At 53.4% G+C, this 24,681-nt stretch overlaps 13 protein-coding genes across 13 annotated transcripts; 7 read left to right on the top strand and 6 right to left on the bottom strand.

The window, feature by feature from the left end:
- Nucleotides 1-423: 423 nt before the first annotated feature.
- BO80DRAFT_369948 (glycosyltransferase family 32 protein) lies at nucleotides 424-1,555 on the top strand (the record flags this gene model as incomplete). Its single annotated transcript, XM_025716419.1, has 3 exons — nucleotides 424-892; nucleotides 951-1,182; nucleotides 1,249-1,555. 3 exons carry the CDS (start codon nucleotides 424-426, stop codon nucleotides 1,553-1,555), a joined length of 1,008 nt encoding a protein of 335 aa, XP_025569303.1.
- Nucleotides 1,556-1,649: 94 nt separating this feature from the next.
- On the bottom strand, nucleotides 1,650-2,945 carry BO80DRAFT_430289 (PIG-L family deacetylase). Its single transcript, XM_025720679.1, has 4 exons — nucleotides 2,433-2,945; nucleotides 2,196-2,386; nucleotides 2,086-2,153; nucleotides 1,650-2,041 (listed from the first exon to the last, which is right to left on the bottom strand). Exons 1-4 carry the CDS (start codon nucleotides 2,782-2,784, stop codon nucleotides 1,708-1,710), a joined length of 945 nt encoding a protein of 314 aa, XP_025569302.1. The 5' UTR covers nucleotides 2,785-2,945; the 3' UTR covers nucleotides 1,650-1,707.
- An 868-nt stretch (nucleotides 2,946-3,813) lies between these two features.
- On the top strand, nucleotides 3,814-4,974 carry BO80DRAFT_369905 (alpha/beta hydrolase; the record flags this gene model as incomplete). The annotated part of the gene is made up of 2 exons (XM_025716416.1): nucleotides 3,814-4,035; nucleotides 4,081-4,974. 2 exons carry the CDS (start codon nucleotides 3,814-3,816, stop codon nucleotides 4,972-4,974), a joined length of 1,116 nt encoding a protein of 371 aa, XP_025569301.1.
- Nucleotides 4,975-6,047: 1,073 nt separating this feature from the next.
- Nucleotides 6,048-7,970, top strand: BO80DRAFT_395023 (putative MFS transporter). Its single transcript, XM_025717297.1, has 6 exons — nucleotides 6,048-6,360; nucleotides 6,414-6,991; nucleotides 7,037-7,229; nucleotides 7,285-7,357; nucleotides 7,404-7,458; nucleotides 7,514-7,970. The coding sequence occupies exons 1-6, from the start codon at nucleotides 6,155-6,157 to the stop codon at nucleotides 7,684-7,686; spliced, it is 1,278 nt and encodes a 425-aa protein (XP_025569300.1). The 5' UTR covers nucleotides 6,048-6,154; the 3' UTR covers nucleotides 7,687-7,970.
- A 94-nt stretch (nucleotides 7,971-8,064) lies between these two features.
- On the bottom strand, nucleotides 8,065-10,261 carry BO80DRAFT_460166 (general substrate transporter; the record flags this gene model as incomplete). Its single annotated transcript, XM_025722376.1, has 9 exons — nucleotides 8,065-8,264; nucleotides 8,310-8,440; nucleotides 8,485-8,631; nucleotides 8,667-8,909; nucleotides 8,976-9,224; nucleotides 9,341-9,494; nucleotides 9,539-9,590; nucleotides 9,646-9,697; nucleotides 10,257-10,261. 9 exons carry the CDS (start codon nucleotides 10,259-10,261, stop codon nucleotides 8,065-8,067), a joined length of 1,233 nt encoding a protein of 410 aa, XP_025569299.1.
- A 273-nt stretch (nucleotides 10,262-10,534) lies between these two features.
- On the top strand, nucleotides 10,535-11,968 carry BO80DRAFT_369917 (uncharacterized protein; the record flags this gene model as incomplete). The annotated part of the gene is made up of 2 exons (XM_025716417.1): nucleotides 10,535-11,168; nucleotides 11,223-11,968. Coding segments are annotated over 2 exons (1,380 nt in total), but the record flags the coding sequence as incomplete, so codon positions are not given.
- A 456-nt stretch (nucleotides 11,969-12,424) lies between these two features.
- BO80DRAFT_395019 (putative O-methyltransferase) lies at nucleotides 12,425-13,918 on the bottom strand (the record flags this gene model as incomplete). Its single annotated transcript, XM_025717296.1, has 4 exons — nucleotides 13,615-13,918; nucleotides 13,024-13,533; nucleotides 12,628-12,974; nucleotides 12,425-12,587 (listed from the first exon to the last, which is right to left on the bottom strand). Exons 1-4 carry the CDS (start codon nucleotides 13,855-13,857, stop codon nucleotides 12,425-12,427), a joined length of 1,263 nt encoding a protein of 420 aa, XP_025569297.1. The 5' UTR covers nucleotides 13,858-13,918.
- A 423-nt stretch (nucleotides 13,919-14,341) lies between these two features.
- BO80DRAFT_430281 (S-adenosyl-L-methionine-dependent methyltransferase) lies at nucleotides 14,342-16,193 on the top strand. The gene is made up of 11 exons (XM_025720678.1): nucleotides 14,342-14,451; nucleotides 14,508-14,557; nucleotides 14,602-14,687; nucleotides 14,734-14,901; nucleotides 14,948-14,973; nucleotides 15,018-15,055; nucleotides 15,104-15,241; nucleotides 15,291-15,543; nucleotides 15,589-15,755; nucleotides 15,896-16,002; nucleotides 16,086-16,193. Exons 1-10 carry the CDS (start codon nucleotides 14,377-14,379, stop codon nucleotides 15,921-15,923), a joined length of 1,029 nt encoding a protein of 342 aa, XP_025569296.1. The 5' UTR covers nucleotides 14,342-14,376; the 3' UTR covers nucleotides 15,924-16,002; nucleotides 16,086-16,193.
- On the top strand, nucleotides 15,688-16,477 carry BO80DRAFT_290380 (uncharacterized protein). The gene is made up of 3 exons (XM_025714992.1): nucleotides 15,688-15,755; nucleotides 15,896-16,002; nucleotides 16,086-16,477. The coding sequence occupies exons 2-3, from the start codon at nucleotides 15,935-15,937 to the stop codon at nucleotides 16,405-16,407; spliced, it is 390 nt and encodes a 129-aa protein (XP_025569295.1). The 5' UTR covers nucleotides 15,688-15,755; nucleotides 15,896-15,934; the 3' UTR covers nucleotides 16,408-16,477.
- Nucleotides 16,478-18,151: 1,674 nt separating this feature from the next.
- On the bottom strand, nucleotides 18,152-18,454 carry BO80DRAFT_319225 (NAD(P)-binding protein; the record flags this gene model as incomplete). Its single annotated transcript, XM_025715109.1, has 1 exon — nucleotides 18,152-18,454. A coding segment is annotated over one exon (303 nt), but the record flags the coding sequence as incomplete, so codon positions are not given.
- A 442-nt stretch (nucleotides 18,455-18,896) lies between these two features.
- Nucleotides 18,897-20,414, bottom strand: BO80DRAFT_369919 (UbiD family decarboxylase; the record flags this gene model as incomplete). Its single annotated transcript, XM_025716418.1, has 1 exon — nucleotides 18,897-20,414. One exon carries the CDS (start codon nucleotides 20,412-20,414, stop codon nucleotides 18,897-18,899), a length of 1,518 nt encoding a protein of 505 aa, XP_025569293.1.
- Nucleotides 20,415-21,437: 1,023 nt separating this feature from the next.
- BO80DRAFT_430279 (GPI anchored serine-threonine rich family protein) lies at nucleotides 21,438-22,606 on the bottom strand. The gene has a single exon (XM_025720677.1). It carries the CDS (start codon nucleotides 22,417-22,419, stop codon nucleotides 21,664-21,666), a length of 756 nt encoding a protein of 251 aa, XP_025569292.1. The 5' UTR covers nucleotides 22,420-22,606; the 3' UTR covers nucleotides 21,438-21,663.
- An 885-nt stretch (nucleotides 22,607-23,491) lies between these two features.
- BO80DRAFT_450626 (uncharacterized protein) lies at nucleotides 23,492-24,011 on the top strand (the record flags this gene model as incomplete). Its single annotated transcript, XM_025721827.1, has 2 exons — nucleotides 23,492-23,579; nucleotides 23,635-24,011. 2 exons carry the CDS (start codon nucleotides 23,492-23,494, stop codon nucleotides 24,009-24,011), a joined length of 465 nt encoding a protein of 154 aa, XP_025569291.1.
- Nucleotides 24,012-24,681: the final 670 nt, after the last annotated feature.

Raw genomic sequence — 24,681 nt, 5'->3', positions numbered from 1 at the left:
CTATCCCGTGATTTCATCATAGTGGACAGTCGACAATCCTAAATGTCCATGTCTTAGCTGAGCCTCATGCCAGTGGCCACCACCACTCTGCTGTGGTCAGCACGACCCACCTCAGTGGCCTGTCGGAAATCGCTCGGAACAGGCCAGGCAGCCCCTGACCGGGGTGCTGAAACCAGGCTGCAATACCGCAATACTGCAATACAGTCAATACAGTAGCGTGGTGGTAATACCTGTTCGGTATCGCGTACCCGCGGAGCCCGATCACTTCGCATATTCCCTTTTCAGACAAGACAGTCACCGGCGGCAAGGTCGTGTGCTTGCGGAACTTCACCCTGGACTCATATACCTGCCCACAAAGATGTTCGAGTCCCTTTCCGTCATCTTGCCTCTCTCCTAGACCATGCAGGCACTGTTCCCGCGGCAATGGCTCACACGCGCTTGCGACTGCTGTTGGCAGTGATCCTGGTGTTCATCCTGACCTGTCTGCTGGCTCCATTTCTGGGGAATTTGTACCTGCTCCTTCGGTTGCCCTTTGTGTGGAAAGCGTCTTCTGCAGCGGCCATCATCACCCCGGAACATGATGGATTCGACCTGAGTTTTGCTGCCTATAACCGCACCTATTCCACTGCAGATGCTGGGCTGCCTACCCTCATTCCTGCACGCCTTCACCATGTCCATCTCGGCCCCGAACCACTGCGACAAGAGTGGCAGGCAGCCCGGGACGCGTGCCTCGCGCAACATCCCAACTGGGAGGCCTTTCTCTGGGACGACCGCAACGCCAGTCACTTCGTGCAGAACCACTACCCGCACCTCCTACCCACCTGGGAGAGCTACCCACACCTAGTCCAGCGCGTCGATGCCTTGCGATACATGATTCTACACACCTACGGCGGTACCTCCCTCCCTACCACAACCCAAGCTCACAGAACCGCAAGACTAATACCCAACAGGCGCCATCCTCGACTTCGACCTCGCATGCAAACGCTCCCTCGAACCCCTCCGACAATTCGAATTCGTCGCCCCCGCCGCCAACCCCGTCGGCATCTCCATCGGGATGATGCTGGCGGCACCGAACAATTCCTACGTGGGGGATCTCGTACGGAATCTTCCCAATTTTAATCGTCGGTGGTCGCTGCTGCCGTATATTACGGTCATGTTTAGTACAGGGTGTCATTATGCGTCGTATGGATCCCCCATCTCCTCGCCGCTTTGTTATTGGGAATGTATAACTGATATGTTGTGGAATAGGACCATCTATACCATGGAACGCACTACCTCCCACCTCCGTATTCTTACCGGTCCTCCTGATAATCCTAAGTTACATATGCTCAATGGTATCGTGGATACTCCGCTATTCAGACATCTAGGCAGTTCTTCATGGCATCAGAAAGATGCACGGCTGATTAAAGCGTTTGCCAATATGGATCAACGGTTGGCGTTTGGGATGGTGCTGGTGGTGTTGGTGGGGGTGGTGGGGGCGTTGGTGTTGTGTGTGTCAAGGGTGAGGAGTTGTCGCGTGAGGAAGAGAATGGAGGAGGGGGAGAAGTTTGCGTGATATTGTTTATTGGGTGCTTGGATGTGGGATAGTTGAATAGATCTGTAATAGCTCCTACTTGTATTTGGGGACAGTTGGTTATGGAGGGTACAGTATTTGAACATTTTATGGAATATGCAGTATACGAGGCATGATATGAGGAATGAATGAATCTATGCAATGCGGTACAGATTGTTAAGCCACATGTACCGACTAACTACCAAGTACAGTACCCGATCCCAGGAGTATTGACTCGCATGTTGACTGAACGCAGCCCGTGCGATGAGATAGGTCCGCCACGGACTGACCAGCAGTGCTTTGTCGCCGTAGAGATCCTGTCCTCCCACGAGCAATTTTCCATGCCGTGTAAAGAGCGCTTTGGTAATGCGCCAGGAGAATGGCACCGAGGTGAGCACCAAGTCGAGCAGCGATGAGTACTTGCGTAGGAGAAAGGTACTCTGTAGGGCGTAGATGGGTGGCGTGTGAGGGAAGGTTTGCGCGTAGTTCCTAATCCATCAGTCATTATCCTGATAGTGGTGATAGGCACTTACAGCACTCCCGCACTGACAGCCCGGTGGTTAATGTGGCCGGAGACGCCACCATGATCGAACGTGAAGATCTATACCATTAGCGTTGTCCCTCATCAATATACCAAACATACCAGGTCGGTTTTCCACATATGGACGTAATGCGCCACGATATCTTGAATGACATCCTCGCGCCACCACTTCTTTGGATTATCCTGCAATGCGCCATGCTCCAGCACCACACAGCGAGCGGGTTGGATGCCCAGCGCGGCACAACTGCGTTCGATCTCCCCTTTACGAATGTCTCCGAGGCCATTGTAGTCACCTATACCTCGTTAGTGTGGATAGTCTTCGGTTGTCATGTCACACACCTGTGGATAAGACCAACAAGGCACGGGTGACATCCGGGTTGTCATGGCCATGGAGGATAGTCGGGCTGAAGAACAAGGTCTCATCATCGGGATGGGCGGTCACGAGAAGCACATTCCGTGCCCGCTGAATCGTCTCCGGAACGAGACGGAGATCCTCGGCCAGATAGTATGCCAACAGCACGTACAGACAGACCGCGGCTGACAGCCAGATCAACGCTGCTGATGCGATCAGCCATTTCCAGTCATGTCGGCACGTCCGGCGCACAAAGCGCTTGACCAAACGGGTGGGAGAGACCATCACCGACGGGCTGTTCGCGGTAGAATGGATGGAAGAAGAGTGTGGTCTGGCCATGGCATTTCGCTTTGAAGTTCCTTCACTGTCCGCACTTGCGGGAATTCCCAGGAACCGGAGGATGAATGGCAGGCTGCAGCCTGACGGTATTGTCCGGCAGACGTATGTATGGTAACGATACCCACTGAAACCCACCGATACAGCCTTACGGTCAGGGTCTGCCATCTCCGTCCGAAGCTTCAGCCTCAAGCGCATTGCAGAATAGGCAGCAATCTATGCCGGTATTGCCATTGGCTCGCTTGGTTAACTCTATTCCTCGTCTAATTCCGACCTGAGTGATTTACCTGACCAATGCCTGTTGGGCAGGGGCGGAACAGGCTGACAAGCTTTGCTGGCCGAGACCACGATGCTTAATTGTCTTCTGCAGCCCCGGTGGGGGGCCGGAAATTGGTATTAGCAGGGGGGAATAGGGGTCTCTCACACGCTCCAGCCAACGATCGATGGCCCGACCAGGCTGGCTTGGGGCCTCGCCAGACGGGTCAGCACTAGGGTCTGATCTAGTGAAATGGCTGGCTTCTGGCTTGTACAGGCTGACATTCAAAAGGGGCCCTTTGGCTGAATCGGTTTCTTTGTTACCGTGTCACCATCGGGAGTGAGTGTCATCACGTCGAGGGATGAAACGCGGTCATCTCCGGGCACGCTCATCCTATCAGTAAGATCGATCTCTGTGAAACATAGTTCGTGTAGCTGAGTGACTTGACTTAAGGCACAAAGAAGGCCAGGCTGTCGCTGCAACCAAGGGGTACTACCTTGACTCCATCTGGATACTCGCAACACAAATCCATAATGCGTCGACTGACTGACTGGTTCCCGACCTGTATTTTCACGATGTGTCGCGATGAGCAACACACAGCAGGCCTGATTGGAGGAGCGGCCTGCAGCTCGGATGGGATCGATCCAACCGGAAGGCGCGGACAACTGCAAGGGATGGCCACGACAATCCCACCCCGACTTGACAGAACATCATCATCATCACCACCACCTTACAATCGTTGAATCAACCTATCTGCAACCTCACTGCAACCTAAGATGATTCTATCCAAGCTGTGTTTGTATCTGCTGGCCCTGGTCGCCCCCTCCCGCCCCGAGACCCACCAACGGACCTATTTCTACGTCGGCGGGAACTACACCCTCAACAGCCAGGGCGAACATATCTTCACCGACCAGATCTACGTGGAGAAGCTCACCCCCCCGCGAGTTACCCAACCCCATCCCATCGTCTTCATTCATGGCCTGGCTCAGACTGCCACCGTAGGTACGCCCCGAGATGCGTGGCTGGTTTGCTAACGGGCATAGAACTGGCTGAACAAGCCGGATGGCCAACCCGGATGGGCATCGTACTTCCTCGATCAGGGCTACGAATGCTACCTGCTTGACCAGCCGTTCCGGGGCCGCAGTCCCTGGCAGGCTGCTAACGGCCCGTTGGCGACCTACTCGGCCGAACACCTGCAAAAATACTTCACCGCGCCCGCCCAATATGGTCTGTGGGCGCAAGCCTCGCTACATACGCAATGGCCCGGCACTGGGCTGATGCATGATCCCATCTTTGACGCATACTATGCCAGCACGGTCCCATCGGTCAGCGACGACATCTCCCAGGAATCGGCCATGCAACAGGCCGGCACGGCCCTGCTGGATCGCATTGGCCAGCCGGTCATTCTGGTCGCGCATTCCCAAGCCGGCCTGATGGCCTGGCTCATGGCTGACCAACGATCGGATTTGGTCTACGCCATCGTGGCTATCGAGCCAGCCGGGCCTCCTTTCCACAACGCCATGTTTGGCAGCGGTCCCGCCCGACCGTACGGCCTCACGGATATTCCCCTCACGTACGCGCCCCCGGTGTCGGATCCGAAGACGGACTTGGTCACCACGGTGCTACCTGCCGACTCGTCGGACCGGAAGGACTGTTATATCCAGGCCGAGGATCCCCCGGCCCGCCAGCTTTTGAACCTCGGCAAGATCCCGGTGTTGCTGGTGACCACGGAGGCCTCGTACCATGCCCCGTATGATTGGTGCACGGTGCGGTTCTTGCAGCAAGCGGGGGTACGGACCGAGCATTTGCAGCTGGGGGAGATTGGGATTCACGGGAACGGTCATATGGTGTTTTTGGAGAAGAACAGTGATGAGGTGGCGGCCGCTATTCATGAGAGGATTGGGTCAACGCCTCTGAAACACAGATCGGATCTCTAGTCTGTTGCCAGCCGTCTTATCGCTTCATGAAGGCTTGGTTGGCGCGAGAGCCGAGGACAGCAGCCAGCGTGGTTTAGTTGTACTGAGCGAGACTACACTGAGGATAAATATGAGGATTGCCTGGAAGATGCCCATCTAGCTCTATTGTCAGGGTGTATCACGCACAGAACGCGTAGTCTAGTCTTAGTCTCATCTTTCCTTCTACACTGCAAGTGTCGCAGACGCTAGCTTCCATGTGCCCTTTGGCTAACATTCCACATTCACATTCTTCGTATGGCAAGCAGTGGAATACTTTTTTTGTCCTCAAGATGATACACAGACAGGGCTGTGGCTCAAATCCGCACAGAGATAATCTTGTCTCCCCGCCAGATCAGACGCTCATTCCGTATGAGTATAACTTATGATCTATTGAGTATATCCGCTCGGGATATTGCCCATATCGGTCACGTGCACGTCGGACCTAAAAATAGAGCGCGGAGACATCACCTGACCCTGGCATCCGCTGGGGAAATGCCATTCTGAACACAACCGACTACCGTAGCTACCCGCGCCGCAGAGCCAATGAGATGTCATGGTTAAGCCCAACATCTCAAAGTACAAGACACAAGACAAGAGAAAATGTGAAGAATCGCCGACAAAGAACACAAGAGCAGGGAAGTTCGATATACGAATATCTTGATAAGATAGGACATATGCGTACTTACAAGAAGTCGGCTGGTGATTGAATAAATTCTATATGCAATAGTTTGTCCCACTTCCAGGTTAATCTGACAGGTGTTCATCAGACCACCCGTAATATATATCTGGGACATGCAAAGCCCTCCGCTGTCTCCGCGTGGTACAAAGCAGGAATTACCACAATGACGAGTGCCAATACGAAGGAACTGCCACGCTGGACCTCTTAGCAAAAGACACCCAACGAATCCAAAGCATTGGCTAAATGCGACCGGGAAGGCTTCTCCAGACTCCGCAAATGGCGGCCTGACGAGCCTGCTCGAGCCGGTTGCCCATGTTGCCTCTTTGGGCAGGTTTTCCCGCCACACTGATCCATAGATCAACTTCATTTTGCTCATCTTTTCCATCACCGTCTCCGATGCTCTACTTATAGAGTGGATTACTGTTCGATAGTTAGGGATAGTTAGGTTGTTTCTCTCTGCTACAGCAACTTGTGATCAACATCATGGCAACCGAGACCATCGGACACGCCCCGGTCCCACCCGTGCCAGAAGGGCCCGTGGATGTCATCCCAGAGAAATCGTTCTATCTCAAACTCATCGCATCCGGCTTCTCCTTCTTCGTCGCTGGGGTCAACGATGGTAGTCTCGGGTCGTTGCTCCCCTACGTGCTACAGTCCTACCATGTCAGCACTGGATTGGTGGTCGTCGTGTATGTTCCTGTGCACGGCGGAATAGAATGAAGCAGTCCACTGATCACATCAGATACGTGTCCACTCTCATCGGCTGGCTCATCGCCGCTCTCACCAATAGCTCCCTCTGCCAGTACTTGGGTTTAGGGGCCATGCTGGCCCTGGGGGCGGCCCTCCAGGTACTCGCTCATGCACTGCGCGCCTGGCTCCCCCCATTTGCGCTGTATGCGATCACTTTCTTCCTGGCGAGTCTGGGACAGGCCTTTAACGACACCCATGCCAATACCTATGTGTCCTCGGTGAAAGCCGCCCATCGATGGCTCGGATTTATCCATGCCATGTATATGGCGGGATGTCTGGTCGGACCGTTGGTTGCGACGGCGGTGGCCTCGGCTAATCGGCAATCGCAGTGGAACCTGTTCTATCTCTTCCCGCTGGGGTTGGGGGTGATGAATCTGGCGCTAGTGCTGGTCGCCTTTCGCGATCGGATGTTTATCGAGGCATCAGGCCCAGCAACTCAGCGGAGTGATAGTACCGATTCGAGACGTCACCGTGCTGTTAGGGAGATCAAGGATACACTCCGAGTCCCGGCTGTCTGGCTGACGAGCTTGTATTTCTTCTTCTTCCTCGGGGCAGCCATCACTGCAGGGGGTAGGATACAGCAGTTATTTATTCTAGCAGAGCTGACATGAATAGGCTGGATTGTCGAGTATCTGGTGCACGTCCGACATGGGGACGTCCAACAGATGGGCTATATCCCGACCGGCTTCTACGGCGGAGCTTTTCTCGGTCGGTTAATCCTAGCGGAACCCACTTATCGACTCGGAGAGCGTCGCATGGTGTTTATCTATGCAGCCTTGTGCGTGGGGTTGGAATTGGTCTTTTGGCTGTCAGTGTCCCTTTGCTGTTCTTGGTGCAAGTTGTATCAACTGACTTATAACCAGGGTCCCCAATATTGCCGTCGAGGCTGTAGCGATCTCCCTGTTAGGATTCTTCTCCGGTCCATTTTTCGCGACTGTAAGTATGCAGTACCTACGACAAGCGACAGACTGACATTCTATAGGGAATTTCAGTCGCCTCCAAGATCTTCCCAGCCAATATACGCTCCTCGGGAATCGGTGCGTTCTTAGACAATCACGTATGTTCAATGAAGTGCTAACAACTTCCATCCAGCCTTCGTCTTCGTCCTGGGTCAAATCGGCGGATCCCTCTTCCCCGTGCTGACCGGGATCATCTCCTCTCATACGGGCGTCAAGGCCTTGCAGCCCATGTTGCTGGCTCTGCTCGCTGCCACGGGCATCAGTTGGCTGTTGGTGCCGCAAGCTCCCCATGTACGGGCCGACTGAGACAGCCGAAGATGTTCAGTTCATCACTGGGAGATCTGACATGCTGCCTTGGTGCCTTATGACGCAGCCATATAAGGAGACGTCGCTTCATTGCGCACCCCTGGTCTCGCTCCTCAACTAAATAAATCAGTATATATGCTATCTCACAGGCAATGTACATGACAGATTGCATCGAGCCATGTCTCCACGTGGAAGATCTCGTTATTGAAAATGGATGAATTGAAGGTTTCTTGATATTGCCCTGCAATCCATAAAAGACATAGATCATCATAATCATCGGACCGCTGAAATCAGTAAGAAATCAAAGCCAAAAGTACAACCACAGCACTCATCCACAGGATATCCACAAGACAGATAGTACAACCACAAATGCCTCCTCTACTCCATATGCTCGACGGTCTGCTCATCCATCTTGGACAGGTTCGCTCCCCCATGGGCAGCCGTCTTCCGGAGCTCTTCGTCTTCGTGCGGGATGTACTTCAGTGGGCGCTTCACGCTGATGGCATCGGGGTCGTTGATGACAATGAGGGGAGGGTTGGAACGGTAATAGGCATCGAGATCTTCGAGTGTGCGGTTGGCTAGAAATGTCAGTCTAAATCAGCCTGATTACTGGGTGTGCTCACCTGTCTCCGGATAGAAAAAGTCAATCACCGGCAGGAAGGCCGCAGTAAACACCGTCCAAATCACCCGGACCTTCCACCCGTTGCTCTGGATACCAATGGGGGTGATTTCCACCACCACGAAGTTCATGATCCTGGCTAGTTAGCTTAATCGACGAGATTAGGGTTGGCAACTCACCAATTCGTCGCCGTCGACACTGCCGCCGTCTTCGTCCTCCTGGGCAGAGAACTAATCTCCGTCGGATACAGCCACGGCACGCCCAACATGCCCATTCCAAAAGCAATATAAAAGAGAAAGAAAAAAGACATTCGACGCGGAGGCAAACTTTTCCCCGTTGGGACTGGACTCCGCAAATTTACAACATAATGGTGATCAACAAGAAGGAGAAAAACTGTCCAATGGTGGATATCATCCTCAGACCGCGTCGACCCATTTTCTCGACTAACAGCACTGCGCCGGACGTGAATACGAAGTATGATACGGAGTTGCTGTATTCGATTTCGTTGCGCTGGGTGGAGATGGATGGGTCGTTGACGGATTTGCCTTCGATGCAGGCAATCACTTCGATGGCTTCGGCGACCTGGCCTTGGGCCATGAGCCATCTAATTCCTATTAGCCATGTCCAGCGAGCACTCACCACCTGTGTATTGAATAGAGGTGGGGGGTACCTGGGCGACTCCGGCAGCCACGGCACCGTAGCAAACAGGATAAAAATGAAAAAGAACTGGAAGGCGATAGGGAATCGCCACGCGACTGAACCCCCGTGGAAGGACAAGCCATAATTGATCCAATTGACCAGACAATATCCCGCCAGATTCATCAACACCTCGAAGATGACGAGTCGGCCGCGCCACCGCGCTGAGGAGGTCTCTGTTTGCCAGATTGGGGCGGTGGTGGTGTTGATGCCGTTTCCTAGGCTATTCCGATATGTTAGATGAGTTGAAAGGGTCGGGTGAATGACATACCCTGAGACGACACGACCAACAAACATCTGCCCGAGATTGTACGAACTCGCCTGCAGAATTGTGCCCACGGCCATGATGGCCGTTCCCCAAAGCTAAAGGCAACGATGGCCCCGAAGAAACAGCCCACGTCGTAGATGGCAGTCACCGTCGACAGAACCTGCGTTTTGCTCGATTCCACGAGGTCGAGAGTCTCGAGAAAGTTCTCCGTCACTACCACACCACCTGCGAGGCTTAGTGTTGTCCGGAAAGGGGGTGAGGAAACCTACTGAAAACACCTTGGTCGTACCCGAATACGGTCATGTCAGTGGCACATGCCACCTAAAGAGTCAGCAACGGTGCATAGGCAAGTGCATAGGCATAGTGTAAGACTTACCGTCAGCCAGACGGTCAGCCATCCGCCGGTGAGCCCAAAGTAGGGTTCCTTGCTGGAGAACCACGCGAGGCCCATGATACGGGCTTCCATCCTCGCGTCACACCTCGACGACCTCATCTGTCTGTCGATTAGATCATGGGCACCCCTAATGTCGTCCCCTCCGATGACGGGCCAACTGCCCGATTCCCCCAGCCACCGTCGACTTCCCAGGAGGGAAACCCCAACGTTCCCGCAAGGGCTGGTGCGTCCATCCATTCCCGGTTGGGGAGTCTGACTGACCCTCCAGCCCTGCATGCCGCCGACGGAAAATCAAGTGTGATGAGCAGAAGCCCGAATGTGGCCAATGTCTGCGCAGTGGTCGCTCCTGTCGCATCATTGACAGTCTGTTCCGGCCCCATGCGTACTCCTTTCTCCCGGGATCGTCGCCGCGCAGCCACGACACTCGCCCGAGAAGTCGGTCTCCCGACTCCCCTGTGCCCGACTCTGCCCACGACACGGCCAACCCGGATGGGACCTGGGTGGCCAACACCCCTCAGCCAGCGCAGACACCACGTGAGATCCCGTCTGCCGCTCCGGCTCCCCCCGCGCCGACTTCGCCCGCCCCCACAGACGTCATGGCTTTGGTCAAGGCGTTGACCCCGGGCCCCCTATTGCTGCTATTGCCCCTATTGCTTCGATTGCCCCTGTGGCCCCTGTGGCCCCAAGCAGAGGGTTCCCAGTGCCTAGAGAATCCCCTCCGGCTCCTAGAGAGCCGCCCATCCAGATCCCAGATTCAAGTCCCCATTCGCATAGCAATGGTCGGCGACCCCGTCACGAGCAGTCTCGGACTCCCACCGATCCCTGTCTCTGGCAGGATGATGCAGTCAAGGATAGCTATCAAGACCGATGTGAGATTGCGTTTTTCCTACGATATTTTTCCGACGGGCCCGGAAGGTGGATGGACCTCGGGACCGACACCCAATATTTCAGCCGTTATATTGTGACGTTGGCAGATTTGAGTGCGCGGGTCCGATATGCTGCGTGCGCGCTGGCCGCGAAGCAGCTGGGCCAGTTGAAGGATCCGGAGTCGAGCATCCGACAAACGTCCTGTCACCGGGTGATGCTCAAAGCCTTTTCCGATTCGAAGCGGGACTTTCTTTGGTACGGAGCCAAATATTACGAGCGGGCCATCCAGATCCTGGCCCGTCCGATTTCCCACGAGGACCGCTCGGATTGCCACATGTCGCCTGCGTGTATTTACCAGTCGGGATTGACGCCGCAGAGTGTGGATTACAGTGTTCTGGGCGAACAGGAAATTGCTGCGGCGACATTTCGCCTACTGGCTGCATGTATGCTGTGTCAGTATGCGGATTTGAGCGTGACCTTGCGGGCGTGGTCAGGTCATCTGGACGGAATCTACAAACTGCTGCGTCCCCATCTTAGTGGCGCGGTAGAATTGCAGCCTTCGCATCCAATCCCGCAGCCGGTGGCTGTGGTTGAATCTATCTTTTGGTTTCTGGCTATTAATGATATGATGGATGCCTGTGAGTCATCCCCTACCGCAGTTGGCAGTATTAATTTGTGTTTTTTTTTTGCAGTCGTGTCACGAAAACATACTAGGTTAAATACCGACGACCTGTCCGTGTGGCGCAAGTTCGGGGGCTTACCTCTGGATGATACTGGAACTCTCATCATCCACTACACCGACGAGCGACATACCGAGTCGATCCTATCGAAAGCGTTGATCCGACTGCTGTGTCTGATGGTCAACGCCAACCTCAGCAACGTGCTCGAGTGGAACTACATCAACGGCGAGCTCGACCGATGGCACAGTATCCTCCCAACCAGCTTCCTCTCCCCCGTCAGCTGGCCACCTCAACCTACCACCCAAACAGACTCCCTCGAGTCCAACCCCATCCCCAACCTCTTCACCCGCGAGACCTGGTTCTCCAGCGACACCTGCGCCATCGCGATGGCCTTCTACCACATGGCGCGAATGGTCCTCCTCATCAACCGACCACTCGAACTCTTCCTCCAACAACTCCCCCACCAACCAGATCTCCTCGCCACATACCGCGCCTTACAGGACGGCCTCCGTCACCACGCCTCGGAAATCATCCCCATCGCGCACGGCATGCCCAGCGCCGTGGTCCGGAAGTACCTACTGCAACCGCTGTACGTGGCAGGCCGATGCCTCCAGGATATTAGCGATCGGAGAAGTCTCCTCGCGATTCTGGGTCCGATCGATGATGATCTCGGGGCGTTTACGGATTACCGGAAGAGGGATCTTTGTGAGGAGTGGGGGATTGCGTATGAGCCGGTAGAGAGGAATATTGTTTTATAACATGAGCACTCATTCGCACAAGTCTGGTTCTAGTTCACTTGGCTGTGCCTCTACTATAGACTTGATGTTATATTGAGATATGCCGTGTTTCTACCTTCTACGCTGGGGCTGAGAAGGGATAGATTGTGGCGTCAGTAGCTTGAGTACGGCAGAGGAATAGAAGGCCCTGTTCCACACCCCGTAGTTATATTTATTACTCCGAGTCGGAACGGCTTCTTAGACAGGTTCGGGCTGATTGCTTCCTTGGTTATCCGTAGCATTGTGCTTCTTGTCACATGACCAGAGATACACTATATCTGTGCGCTTTAGCCCAGCATGACCGTATCTGTCATGTCAGATTACGAAAATTACTGCACCCGAGCTTTCCGATCGGCTAAGATGATTGAATTCTGAAAATCACCCTCGAACACACGATCATGTAGGGTCTATGTCAACAGAAACAGACTAACACACCACCTATTCCATCACAAACTCCATAATCGACATGATACTCCCCGCCGGTTTAAACGAGCGCCTCAACTTCAACCCCGGATGCGCATCCTGGCAAAGCTTCTTCCAGTCCTCGAGGGGGCGTTCCCGGGCATTAAACGTAGTAATCATCTCCATGTCCATGATTCTACTCATATTAGCTAGGCCATAGACAGAAATGAATTACTCACCGTGCAATTCTCTCCTCGCCTCTTCCCAGCGTCAACGGTTCCGGCAACACGCCTTCGTTCAGAATCACCCGACTGCCCTTTTTCATCGCGGGTAGGAGGTTCTGCAGGATGTTCACAGCTCGGGCATCGGGATGGTCGTGTAGAATGAAGCGCAAGAGGTAGACGTCCGCGCTGACGGGCTGCGGGGTGAAAAAATCATGAGTCTGGAAGGTGACCCGCTCTGCCAGGGCAGGGGGGAGAGCGGCACGGCCCTGTTCGACCACGCCCTCGACATCTTGGACCACGAACCGGGCTGCCGGGGCTTTGTGGCTGATAGCAATACTGGCATGACCGGTGGAGCCACCGACCTAGATGTCATCAGTAAATACCATGCTGAACACGAATGAATCGAAATACATCAACCACCGTCCCCTCGACCTCCTCCCACGGATACCCATCGACCAAATGATGCACGCCATACCCCTCCGTGGAGGTCATCTCGACCATAGTATTCGCGAACCTGCGCTCCCGCTCCGGGAAGCGCTGCAAATGCACAAACATAGGCTCCTCGGTATCAAACGCCAGGTTATACGCCGCATGATGCGCGAGCTGGCTGGACCCATACCGCTCCGTGGCCTCGACCAATTTCACCGACGCGGGATACGTTTCCTCAGAGGTATACCCGACCCAATCATTGAGGGCGGGCGAAGTGACGAGCAGAGCCGAGGCGGCGTTGTGGGCCACGAACCCCGGACGGGGCTCGGAGAAGAGCCGGTTCGTCATGGCCAGACGCAGCACACTCTTCAGTCGGTTCTCGTCCACGTTAGCGGTGGCGGCCACCTCGCTGTACGGGACGGCCCGGTCCAGGGGAATGGCGGTGGCGATGTTGAAGTGGTATAGCCAGCGGAGGCTGGACATGTCGTGGTACTGGACCTGTCAGCATTTCTTTTTCTAGTCCATAGAGTAATTCGAATGATTGAGTTTTTTTTTTTTCTGGTGATGGCATACCCGACACGCCAACCAGCGGAGATGCTCGGCCGGTCCAACGAGGACATCGAACATGGTTTGACAGGCATCCAGGATCTGCTGACGGGCGGCCTGAACGGCTGCCGGCGCATCCGGGAACGCCGGGGGGGCATCACGATCGAATGAGGGCTGGGGATGGCCGTTGGCCACGAGGAACGCATTGACTTGCTCAGTGGCGTGGCTGATCTGAGCGGCCAAATCGGCCAGAGCGGTGGGGGTAGTCATGTTTTAGATATTCCAGGTAGCGGAAGCAAAAGTCAAGGAGGGGCAATGAGGGGAATGAAAACGGCTCCGGAGTGCAAGGGGTGACAATTGCCGATTTCTCAACGGGTCTGGTATCCGCTAAGATAAGATGGGTTTAATCTACCCCCTTGGGTATTATTGCGACCGTCGGTTAGTCCCTTCTCGGGATAGTCGTCGCCAAACCCACCTCGGATTCTGCCAAGAGGTGGGTTATCCCATTCCACAGTATTGGTGTGAATACCTCTACAGATCATCTGACGCCAATTTCTCTACTAGTGTCGAGAAAATAATTGCTGTGATTCCCTCACGGATCTTGCCAGTATATACCATTCCAATCCAGTGTAGATGTGTAGACGAAGAACAATCAACCCCTGCAGGGCTGGGCTATACCATCTCCAGGTTAGTATAGGGGTACTTAAGTAGCCGAGCTTGTGGCCACTTGGCCTGACTCCCCACCACCACCAACCTCCTCAGCCACCCGAGACAGCACCTTCGGTGATCATGTCGTCCGACCACCCGATCGAATCCATCGAGGTCGCGGAACCGTCCGTGCACCACGTGCAGGTCGACCCCGAGGTGGTTACCGAGTTACCATAGTACTTGTGGAGTACATTCCGGCTGACAGCGCCTAGGATGATCCGTGGGGGGGTCTGATGGGGGACGGAGGATACCCGACCGACGTGTATGTCCCGTACCAGAGTCCTATGCAGGACTGACTTCTCTTAGTGACAGTTATGCCACCTCATTGAGCTCCTCCGTCCTCGACTACAAATGGCTCAATGGACGGCGTTTTCACGCGTACAAGGAGGGCAGTAAGTGTGCCTGGGTCTTCCGGCAGCGATGATGCATTAACGACAGGCTACAAATTCCCCAACGATGAACGCGAGCAGAGCCGACTGGACATGATGCACTGTATTTTCAAGCTGGCCATGGGCGGCGAGCTGTTCCTCGCCCCGGTGGATGTGGAGCAGCCGCTGCGGGTGCTGGACATTGGCACGGGAACCGGCATCTGGGCCCTGGAAGTTGGTAAGCATTGATCTGGAGGTGCATCGCAACGGGCTAATACATCTAGGCGACCAATTTCCAAACATAAAAATGGTAAATCGGAATGCTGATACCTTGCTATGCGGCTGACTGTTCAGATCATCGGAAACGACCTCAGTCCTATTCAACCCGATCTGTATATGTTCCTCCCCCCTTCCTAGAATCAGCACTAAGCAAGAAACAGTGTCCCCCCCAACGTGGTCTTCGAAGTAGACGACGTGGAGGCTGAATGGCCCCCGCGTGAACAGTTCGACCTGATCCACGCGCGCTACATGTGCGGATCGATCAAAGACTGGCCCAAGCTCTTCCGACAAGCCTACGAGTATGGACCCCTTCCGGTTCCGCCCACCGTAACTGACAACCAACCCCAGACAAACCCGCGACGGGGGCTGGATTGAATTCCAAGAATTCCACCTCGTCAATTACAGCCAAGACGGCACCCTCACCGAAGACAACAACGTCAATAAATTCTACAAGTTACTTGCTGAAGCCTGCGACCGCATGGGTCGCCCGGTGACCGTCGGGGCCGAGTTGCCGGACTATGCGGCCGCCGCGGGGTTTCGCAACATCCACCACCGCGTGTACCCCTTGCCGCTGGGGCCCTGGCCCATGAATAAGCGGATGGTACGACCCTACGAGCGTGCAATAAAACAAATCTAATTGAAGTAGAAAGAAACGGGCGCTCTCAATATGATTCAGTTCCTAGAAGGTCTTGAAGCGTTCAGCGTGGCAACATTCACTCATATCCTGGGATGGAGTCCAGAGGCCGTGCAGCTGTTTCTGGCAGAGGTACGGGCGGATGCGATGCGGAAGGATGTCCATATGATGCATAATTTGTATGTTTTCCTTCTTCTTCTTTTACTGTGTTTCTCTTGACTCCTTCCCCGTTTCCTCGTTTTACCATTCTCTTCTCTTCTTGTCCCCCTTCCCCTTTCTCCAAGTTCTGTGGGAGTATATTACTGACAGTGTATTATAGTCACGTAGTCTATGCTCAAAAGCTATAACGATCCTCGTTATGGTCGCTCCGAGGGAAAGAACGAGGACAATGTACATTACACACGCAGCCTTGTTGATTGCGCCGAGGTGAATGGGGCCTTTGATTATATTTACCTGACCCATACAAGCTATACATCGCCAAGTACAGCTAACCTTAAATTTCGGTGTAGAAAGTTTATTCGGGAGTTTAAAGTGACGATCGCTCTTCCTCGCTGCCTTACTGCTTGTCACCCACATCATCCTCCACCCTCTCCTGGGTTTATCACACATAAACGCGCCTTGCTAATCGGCTGGGTTGACGAGCTTATTGGTAACAAGTCACCGATGCAGATGAAACCAATTTTCGACGTGGACTCTGTTACTCCACGTCTAAGGCATGGCATGTATTGTTGCGCATGCTACATGTTTCCCCACTTGCTATTGTGTTTGCTTGTTTTATTTTTTGTTTTTTTCCCTTCAACGATTCACCGTACCAGCCAATTTAGTCAATAAGGGAGAAAGGCGCTCAATCCGCTGGAACCACATCACCCAAATTACCATGTAACTCAGGGACTTGACACCATATACTTTGTTTCAGTCTCTTCCCGTATCAAGAAAATGCATCAGTTCAATGAAGTGTACGAGTCAACTCCTATCTACATATTAGGTCTGCGGCGCAACGAGTACACAGTAGTGTAGACGCGCAGATGTGTGAAGTGGACACCGATCGGGGATTAAGCGGGATTGAGGGAGGGGCTGCATTCAGCTTATCAGCGTGCGTGGTGACTAGTGTACGGCGGTTAATAGCGGCCATCCTGTAAATGCAATTTTTTGGTGTTTACTGCTGGTAGAATCAATATAAGTCTATTGGATCGGTTAATCTTACCTAATAAAGCTATATATAATTATAACTTGCTTAGCTTTATTATCTAAATAGTTACTAGTCTTAAATACTATGTAGAGGTGTAAGTCTTGCTTAGGTATTGTATACAGGGCTTGTATAATTGGGAGTGCTGGTAGACTGGTTATTCTTAACCGTCCAGGTTAAATACTGAACTTTTAGAATAGGTATTAGTTAGGGAATTGTAATGAAATTATCTGTTTTAAAATTGTATTTAGATATAGGTCTGTATTAAATTTATAAATTACATTTAGAATACCATGCAATACAGTGACCTGTATTTAATACGGTATTAATCATTTTGAGGCCCTTTTTCTTAGTGATTTCTTAACCGTTGTGTATTATACGGTAATATCAGTGTATTACATAATTAAATTATGTAATCTTCAAAAATGGATTGCTCATATATATAAATTACATAATAATAATATTTTATATATTTTTATTAATTTATAATATCTATACCTGACCATTGTATTTTAACCTGTATCAAGCAAAACGGTTAACCGAACGGTTAGAAATATCCACTCTAGAGATGGATATATGACAGAGACGTTATTGATATATGGATCTGTAGTATGAGGCCTAGTGATTGTGTATATTCTGTTACCCAGCTGAAGAGTTAATAGGCTCCATACCATAATGGTGATCGGTAAAATGGAATTTTGATTGCTTTGAGAATTGAACTATTTAGCCTTTCAACATGGAATGATGTGGCCCAAGTACGGCTGTACGCATAAGCAAAGGTAGGGGAAAGATTAACTTTCTAACTACTATGATCCTACGTCCTCAATACCCCCCAACAATGGTATACACGGAGGGTACAGCAGCTAAATCCCTCAACCGGATACGGCATTATCTTCATCGGGATACCCAACATCAGCCCGGCTGACCAGACCAGACACAGCCTACCCCCGGACCAAATTGACTCCTCGTATCGGAGAGACAACACTGATCACTGCCCGAACCGGGCTCGACTTCCCCGCAGCCGAACCGCCGGAATTGCCATGTTGGGATGGCTCGGGACTGTGCCAGTGGGGGAATCCCGGAGTGGCCGCGCAACGTGGGGTTTATCCGGGGAAGCCCTTAGCCGGGTCATGCGGGGTGAGACTTGACTTGATCGTCTGTGATGATGATGGACGATTGTGGGTGCTTTAGCATTTACCGGATGATTGAGATAACCAGGGAATTACAGTTCAGTCGGTTGCCTAGGTAGAGAACTTCAAAATGGTATCCCAACCTATTCACACCAAATAGTCCGAAGCCTATCCATAAGACATTATCATTGCATATCTCCTATCCCATCACATCCACCACAATTATGTTCACCTCCGTAAATGCCTACCTCGCACAATACCCCCCATCAACCACAATATCCGACCCAGTCGTATAACTACTCGCCTCACTAACCAAATACACATACAACCCCTTCAACTCCTTCGCGACCCCCTCCCTCCCCATCGGAATCAACCCCATCCACAACTCCCTCATCCTGGGATCAATAAAATCCGACAACCCGGTATCAATATACCCGGGCGAGACCGAATTCACCCTCGCAAACCCCCTCCACTCATTCGCCAACGACCTTGCCAAATTCACACATCCCACTTTCGCCACATTATAACTCGTCTGCTCCTGGGGAAGTTTACCTGCCCCTCCATGATAGACCTCCCCCACCATGCAACTTTGAGGTATATAAAGCAGTACACACGACTCGATCAGAGTGTCAATCAATCAATCATCATCATCATCATTCAGCAGCACAATGGAGGTGAGTACTCTATCTTCTAAACGACTTATCTAACAGTGTAGAACCCCTCATTCGTCTTGCGCGACATCAAGGACGTGGTCATCGAGGACGTGGTCATCGAGGACCGCCCTAAACCTGTTCTCTCGGACCCCCACGACGTGGTCGTTCATTGTGGCTCAGACGGGTATCTGCGGGGGTGCAGTAGATTAGATGCTGAGAATAGGTGCAGTTTATGTGTTTACCCAGTTTGATGATATTGATGCAACATTGAATGCTAGTATATGAATGGAGAGTGACAGTCTATGATCTATTTACATCATGGTACAAGGGGAGGGCGTGTTAAGCGAGAAGCTAATCCAACTTGCGGAATCCCAAGGTCTCCCAATTCGCGCGGACCTTCTCCTTGAGGGCCTCCGGGTACGAGTGCTCAAAGTCGGCGGCCTCCCAGTCGGCTCCGGTGGTGTACTCGGTCGGCATGAGGGCATCGGAAACCACCTTCCCGCCCTTGTTCGGCCGCCCGGTGCCGTGCGACATGTACGGGATAAGCGGGAAGCCACGGACCTCCTCGAAGAAGGTCTCATCAGCATTAGGCCGGCACCGGGTCGAGAACGCCCACATGACATCCTTGCCATTGTACACATCGATATCATCGCCCACCAACACCAACCGATGGATCGTATATCCCGCCTTGTGCGCAAACACCACATCACCGACCTGCTTCTGGAAATCCTTCGGGGCGATCTTCATCGCGCGCAGCTTGGCCGTGTCCACCTTCAACGCCACCCAAGTGACCTGGGACTCGAACGGAGAGAAAGCATCCGTGATGGGCAGTCCGGCATTCTGGCAGACCTTGCGGATCTCCGCGGCCGCCAGGGCACCGATCATGGTGTGAGTCTCATCGGTCAGACGGCCACAGGCAGACATGGGCATGATCGGGTTGGTCCGGTAGGTGATCTTGTGGACGGTGTAGACGGGCCACTGGTGGGTATCACCCGGGAAGACATAGCCGTGCATCTCGCCGAACGGGCCCTCGTTGGCGGTTTCGCTGATGGAGAGGGTACCTTCCATGACGATCTCGGCGTTGGCAGGGACATGCAGGTTGTTGGTGTCGCATTTGACCAGTTCCAGGGGCCGACCGGTCATGGCGCCGACGTAATCCGCCTCGGTGACGCCGTCGGGGATGGGCATGGAAGAGGCCATGATGGCCGCCGGAGGCACACCGAAGCAGAGCGCCCATGGGACGTCACGGCCCTCCTTCTTCCACATCTGGTGGATCTGCCAGAGGTGTTGGGGCTCGATGACCAGACCGGTGAGGTGGTTGCGGTCCTTGACCATGGCGCGGGCGATGGACCAGTTCGTCCAGGAGCCGTCGGGGGACTGGACGACGTGCATGCCGTAGGTTTGGATGTATTTGCCGCCATCGGACTGGTGGATCATGGGGACGGGGAGGGCGGTCAGGTCGATTTCATCGCCGGTGAGGGAGTTCTCCTTGACGGGACCGGTGGGAACGATGGTGGGAGGGATCGGGGGGAGGGTGCTGGCAGAGAGCATCTTGTCGAGGATTTCCTTCATGCTGGCGGTGGGAGGGAGGGCCAGATGGCGGGCGAGACGGCCATAGCGGTCTTTCTTGGAGGCGCGGAGGGAGCCGGGGGCACCGAGGATGCGGAAGAGGCCTTTCTGGCCCATGCCCTTGAGGTTGTTGAACAGGGGAGCTTTGTCGTCGGTCTCGCAGACCAGACGGGTGATGGCGGCGGCCTCGAGATGAGGGTCGATCTCGGTGTTGATTTCGACCAGGTCATTGTCGGCGCGGAGGGCCTCGACAAAGGCGCGGAAGGAGTGGTCCACGCTGAAGGAAGAGTGATCAGTCATGATGATTGCTTGGCTTGCTGGAGGTGATGGTGAAGTGGGCTGATGTGTGATGAGCCTTGAGGAGGGGAGCCTGCCTTTATACCCGCTGGATGATTCGGATCAGTACCGTTCATTACTGAGACAATCGAGGCATCGGCCTCACCCAGCGGATGGACGGCTCGTTACTCTCGGGACCTCGGAGGTTCGGAGCAGTTCTTTGGTTCGGACCCATTCGATGATCATCATTGAACCTTGATCCGCGATAATCCGAGATAACACGAGTTGCAGCTTGCTAGCAACCGTAATGTGTCAATTGGCATGTTTATGGGTGGGTGTAGGGTGATTGATGCAGTGGCTGCATGGTACAAACATGCGTTGAGTGGTAGTATGCAATACTCGAGGGCAATCTGATCACGCCTGTCTTTACTTTGCAGCTCCAGTCATGCTTAGCTCAATCATGAATCACAACCGTGTCCTTCATGCCAGCTAGTTGTATTATCAAGATTTTCAGTGCATCATTGCCAATGTAAAAGCCGTTTCCGTCTAGGGATTACACGAAGCGGGATATCAATGGCCTGCGCAATTGCAATTAGTTTCTTGCTGGAGGGGATCCTTCCGTGAATGGTCTAGGCAGTTCTCCACCTACCTATGGGGTACATCTGAGCGCCACACAGCGAGCTACTGGTCGACTACATAGTAAAATCAAACCGATGTGGCCGATGGTCAGTGCTGCATGTCAGTGATGTCACCTGCAGCTGATTCTTACAACCGCTCTATTTCTGGATGTCGGAGTTAATTGTCAGTGATTCGCGAGATAGGAATAAAACAGATTGACGATATCAATACCGTCTGTTTCGTATTCAGACAGCTTTGTCATTTCGTGGGTTCCGCAAGTCTCGTGGGGTGATTAGTTTTTGTTGGAATCTGAGATGAAGTGGACCACATTACTAGGAATACCTTTTTTATTCTAACCAGGAGAATATCTACAATGGAATCAGAATATCTGATGGGATTGATATGGCGATAGCTCTTCTCCCTTATTGTGGGTGATTCAAGAACGTTAAGTGGCAAGGATGGCCTGAGGCATACATAGCGCGACGCGTCGTTGTCATTCCGCTGGTACAGACAACAAGAATTCCAACGAATCTTACTGATCAATTTAGCTTTCAGTTAAAATGTACACAGAGAAATAAGATACACGGCGGTGAATCATGACTGTGCAAGCCATCTTAGATTACAATGAACTCATCCAAGCAAGTAAGGCTTCCGACTAAGCAAACGGACAGCTGGCATCCGAAGCCGCCACACCCAGAGTGGTGGTGACCGTCTGGATAATCACATCCGGGGTGCCCGTCGGAATCGAAGTCACGCTAGCCACCGCGGGGACAGACTCCGGCACATCGGTCGGCGTCGGGACCTTGTCCAGGGTCACAGGGTGGGAATAGTCTGAACACCAACCAATAGTCTTAGGCACGATTCCAGGCTTGACGGAGCGCGAGGGAGTGGTGGAGGGTGAAGGAGTCGGAAGGAGATGGGTGGAGTGGTGGTGGTGGTGGTGGTGGTGGAATAAAGGAGTGCTGGACGCGGTAGGGCTCACCGTGACAAAAACGGTCGAGGGGGCCCCGCAGGTGGAGGCGGAGGCAGCAGCAGCAGTAGCAGGCGTATCCACACAGGCAGTCTGGTTGATCGCCTCCGACACGGTGAACTTGTCGCTCTGCGCGTAGATGATGTAGACGTTGGTGCCGTTGATGCCGCTGATCTGGTAGCCCCATTCCGGGGTGGTGTCGCAGGGGATGTGCACCGGGTAGGAGAGATCGGCGGTGGGGATGTCGATCGCCAGGGGCACGTAGGTCGGGGGCCAGTACACAAAGTTCCAAAGGTAAAGACTGAAGTAGGTGGGATCGGTGTCGACGGTGGTCCAGTTGACGGTGACGGTGGAACCCGCGGGGTAGGATGCATTCAACGCCGGCTGGGTGATGCTGATGGCCGAGGCGAGCGACGCCAGGGCGAGAACCAGGAGATGCATGTTTGCAGGATGGGAAAGATTGTGGAAGTGAAAATCAAATGAAGGTAGAATGAAAATGCGAAGAATAGTACAGAGGGTCTGTAGAAATCAAACGAGTGACTGAGTTAGAAAGGAGTGACGACCGTGGAACTGGAGCAGCAACGGGGGGGGGCAGCAGAGCAGCAGCAGAGCAGCAGCAGGGCGTGAGGATTAAGTAGGATCCTTGGCTCATCTCCGGTTCGTGTCACCGCATAAAAATAGCGCCATGCGACCGACTAGCAGCAGCCGCCGTTAAGATACGCCCGTCCGTGATTGGCCGGGTTTAAGACTGATCCGCTAGTGCCTGGTTGACTTTAATGGTTCTGAGACCTGGGAAATGGGATCGATCAGTTCGCTGGGCACGGGCCGGCTGGAAGGCTGACCCATCTGGGGATCCATGTGGACCTTGACTCCGATGTAACCCAATCCATTCCTAGTCTCCTGCGGTGTGCAGCCTAGATTAGCTTGCGTCAATCTGTACAGATTACGAGTAATTTCATAGATCTTCCCGACCGAGACGATTGTGACCTCGTGTCATCCGTTGATTGCGATCGGAGAATCCCCGTCGCCGCCGCAGTCCCACCCCAGTGGAACATGTTTCGGCAGCGCCGTGTCGCCACCAATTATGACAGTACCCTTTGATGAGGTCTGTCATAGGAATGGACCGAATTTTCTGGTCGATTTAATGACAGTAGATAGGGGTCCTTGGAGGTATCACGCGCAGCCGATGGTAAACCATATAATAAACTTTGCTAGGGGACGGAAGAACGGCACGCCCTGAAAGGCAGCGGGGGTTCCTACCCCGGTTTAACCTCCCACCGGTCGGTTCAGGAGTGAGGGTGAGTGCACAAGCAGCCCGCCAGGCTTAAGGCTGTTTCGTCGCACGACTGTACGAAGACAACGGATCGGGGAGGATGACCGGCTAGTGGGTCCCGCGCATGCAACAGGTCACGCATCATCCGCTGTCGCAGTTGAAAGATACCCAGGAAGGAATCATGCAGCATCGAGGAAATCTGAGTGTCTCCTAGTAGAAGTTGATTCGATTTAGCTATGCATGGTTCCACCCTATCGCCCTTTCCATTGCTGGCGATTATATGCCTGCGCGGTTAACGGAATTGGAACAGATGGGTATACGTACTACGGTACGTGGCTCGGCATCTCTCCCCTCCACCCTATGTGATATCTGACAGGCCACAGTGGGGATAACTAATGACACGCGGCATTCGGCAGACAGCCGACACGACATTAACCATAATGCAGCAGCCCTGGTTCTCGACAGCAACGGCATGTTCTACCCTGCTATCACCCCTGAATCTGCCGTGATCAGAGTGCTCGTCGCTGGGATTCTCCCCTACTCACAAGGTATCAACAAGGGTAATTACGAGCTGACTCTATCAGGGCCTGGCAGTGCGGCATCGGGCGATCGTTGGGGTCGGTGCGAATTCACCAAGCTGGGGCCCTGCCGCTATGTTGGGCATACCCGCCTGCAACGCATGATGGGGATCGAATGTCGCGAATTGACGTACGCGGAATGCTTGATTGCTCGAGAATGGCTTTTCTTGGACAAGAGGTGACTGCTTAGTTGCCTTGCGACGGGTTATGCATGTGAGCTGAACGGTCCAGTGGATATGGCCGTTCAGCTGGTGTTATTGGGGGATTACATCTGGTCCATCAGTCCCGTTATCGGTTCATTCGGGGTCGGCCATGCAGACTGCTCCGGTGATAGGGCGACAGTCCTTACCATGGGCTGGAATAGTGAGGTCGTGGAGAGACTCCGATCGTTCCTGCCCGTAGTATTGGAAGGATTGTATCTAGACAGTTCGCACAATGACCTGCAGAAGTCAATATTTTAGCGCGATCGGGCCCACTGGATGTGTCCTCCGCATCCACCACGTCAAGAGGAGATTTTGTCGATGGAGCATTCGGGCAGTCCTGATCGCAGGTCAAAATAGAACCTGGCAATTTTGTCGCTGGCGGTGATGCATCGGAATATGACAATTCGCGGGTAGTGGCTGGATGGTGCGAAAAGATCCTGCAATGACCAGATGGTGGAGTGGGGTGTTGAAACTGGGCGGGAGGCTGGCAGTCGGAGGGTGGGATATTTTCCCGGGGAGCAATGGCAGCGCGGCTTGGCTTGGAGAACGGGTGGATTTCTTGCCGTAGACTAGCGATGGTCTCGTGACTAGTGGTGATCCTTGAGGCTTGAAAGTCTGTTGGGATGTGCAGGACTAATCTTGGACAAGA

Source organism: Aspergillus ibericus (assembly GCF_003184845.1).
Source record: "Aspergillus ibericus CBS 121593 unplaced genomic scaffold BO80scaffold_91, whole genome shotgun sequence".
NCBI classification, from domain to species: Eukaryota; Fungi; Ascomycota; class Eurotiomycetes; order Eurotiales; family Aspergillaceae; genus Aspergillus; species Aspergillus ibericus.
Note: the sequence above shows the minus strand (reverse complement) of the source record. Positions and strands in the feature narration are given on the sequence as shown.

Coding starts and splice junctions, on each gene's coding strand:
- BO80DRAFT_430289 (XM_025720679.1), bottom strand. CDS start 2,784: ATGGCCAGACCACACTCTTCTTCCATCCATTCTACCGCGAACAGCCCG. Junction 2,387..2,432: donor CTTGTTGGTCTTATCCACAG/GTGTGTGACATG, acceptor AACGAGGTATAG/GTGACTACAATGGCCTCGGA. Junction 2,154..2,195: donor ATATGTGGAAAACCGACCTG/GTATGTTTGGTA, acceptor CTAATGGTATAG/ATCTTCACGTTCGATCATGG.
- BO80DRAFT_395023 (XM_025717297.1), top strand. CDS start 6,155: ATGGCAACCGAGACCATCGGACACGCCCCGGTCCCACCCGTGCCAGAA. Junction 6,992..7,036: donor GGCAGCCATCACTGCAGGGG/GTAGGATACAGC, acceptor TGACATGAATAG/GCTGGATTGTCGAGTATCTG. Junction 7,358..7,403: donor CCGGTCCATTTTTCGCGACT/GTAAGTATGCAG, acceptor GACATTCTATAG/GGAATTTCAGTCGCCTCCAA.
- BO80DRAFT_430281 (XM_025720678.1), top strand. CDS start 14,377: ATGTCGTCCGACCACCCGATCGAATCCATCGAGGTCGCGGAACCGTCC. Junction 14,688..14,733: donor TCACGCGTACAAGGAGGGCA/GTAAGTGTGCCT, acceptor CATTAACGACAG/GCTACAAATTCCCCAACGAT. Junction 15,756..15,895: donor GTCCATATGATGCATAATTT/GTATGTTTTCCT, acceptor AGTGTATTATAG/TCACGTAGTCTATGCTCAAA.
- BO80DRAFT_290380 (XM_025714992.1), top strand. CDS start 15,935: ATGGTCGCTCCGAGGGAAAGAACGAGGACAATGTACATTACACACGCA. Junction 16,003..16,085: donor GCCTTGTTGATTGCGCCGAG/GTGAATGGGGCC, acceptor ATTTCGGTGTAG/AAAGTTTATTCGGGAGTTTA.
- BO80DRAFT_430279 (XM_025720677.1), bottom strand. CDS start 22,419: ATGCATCTCCTGGTTCTCGCCCTGGCGTCGCTCGCCTCGGCCATCAGC.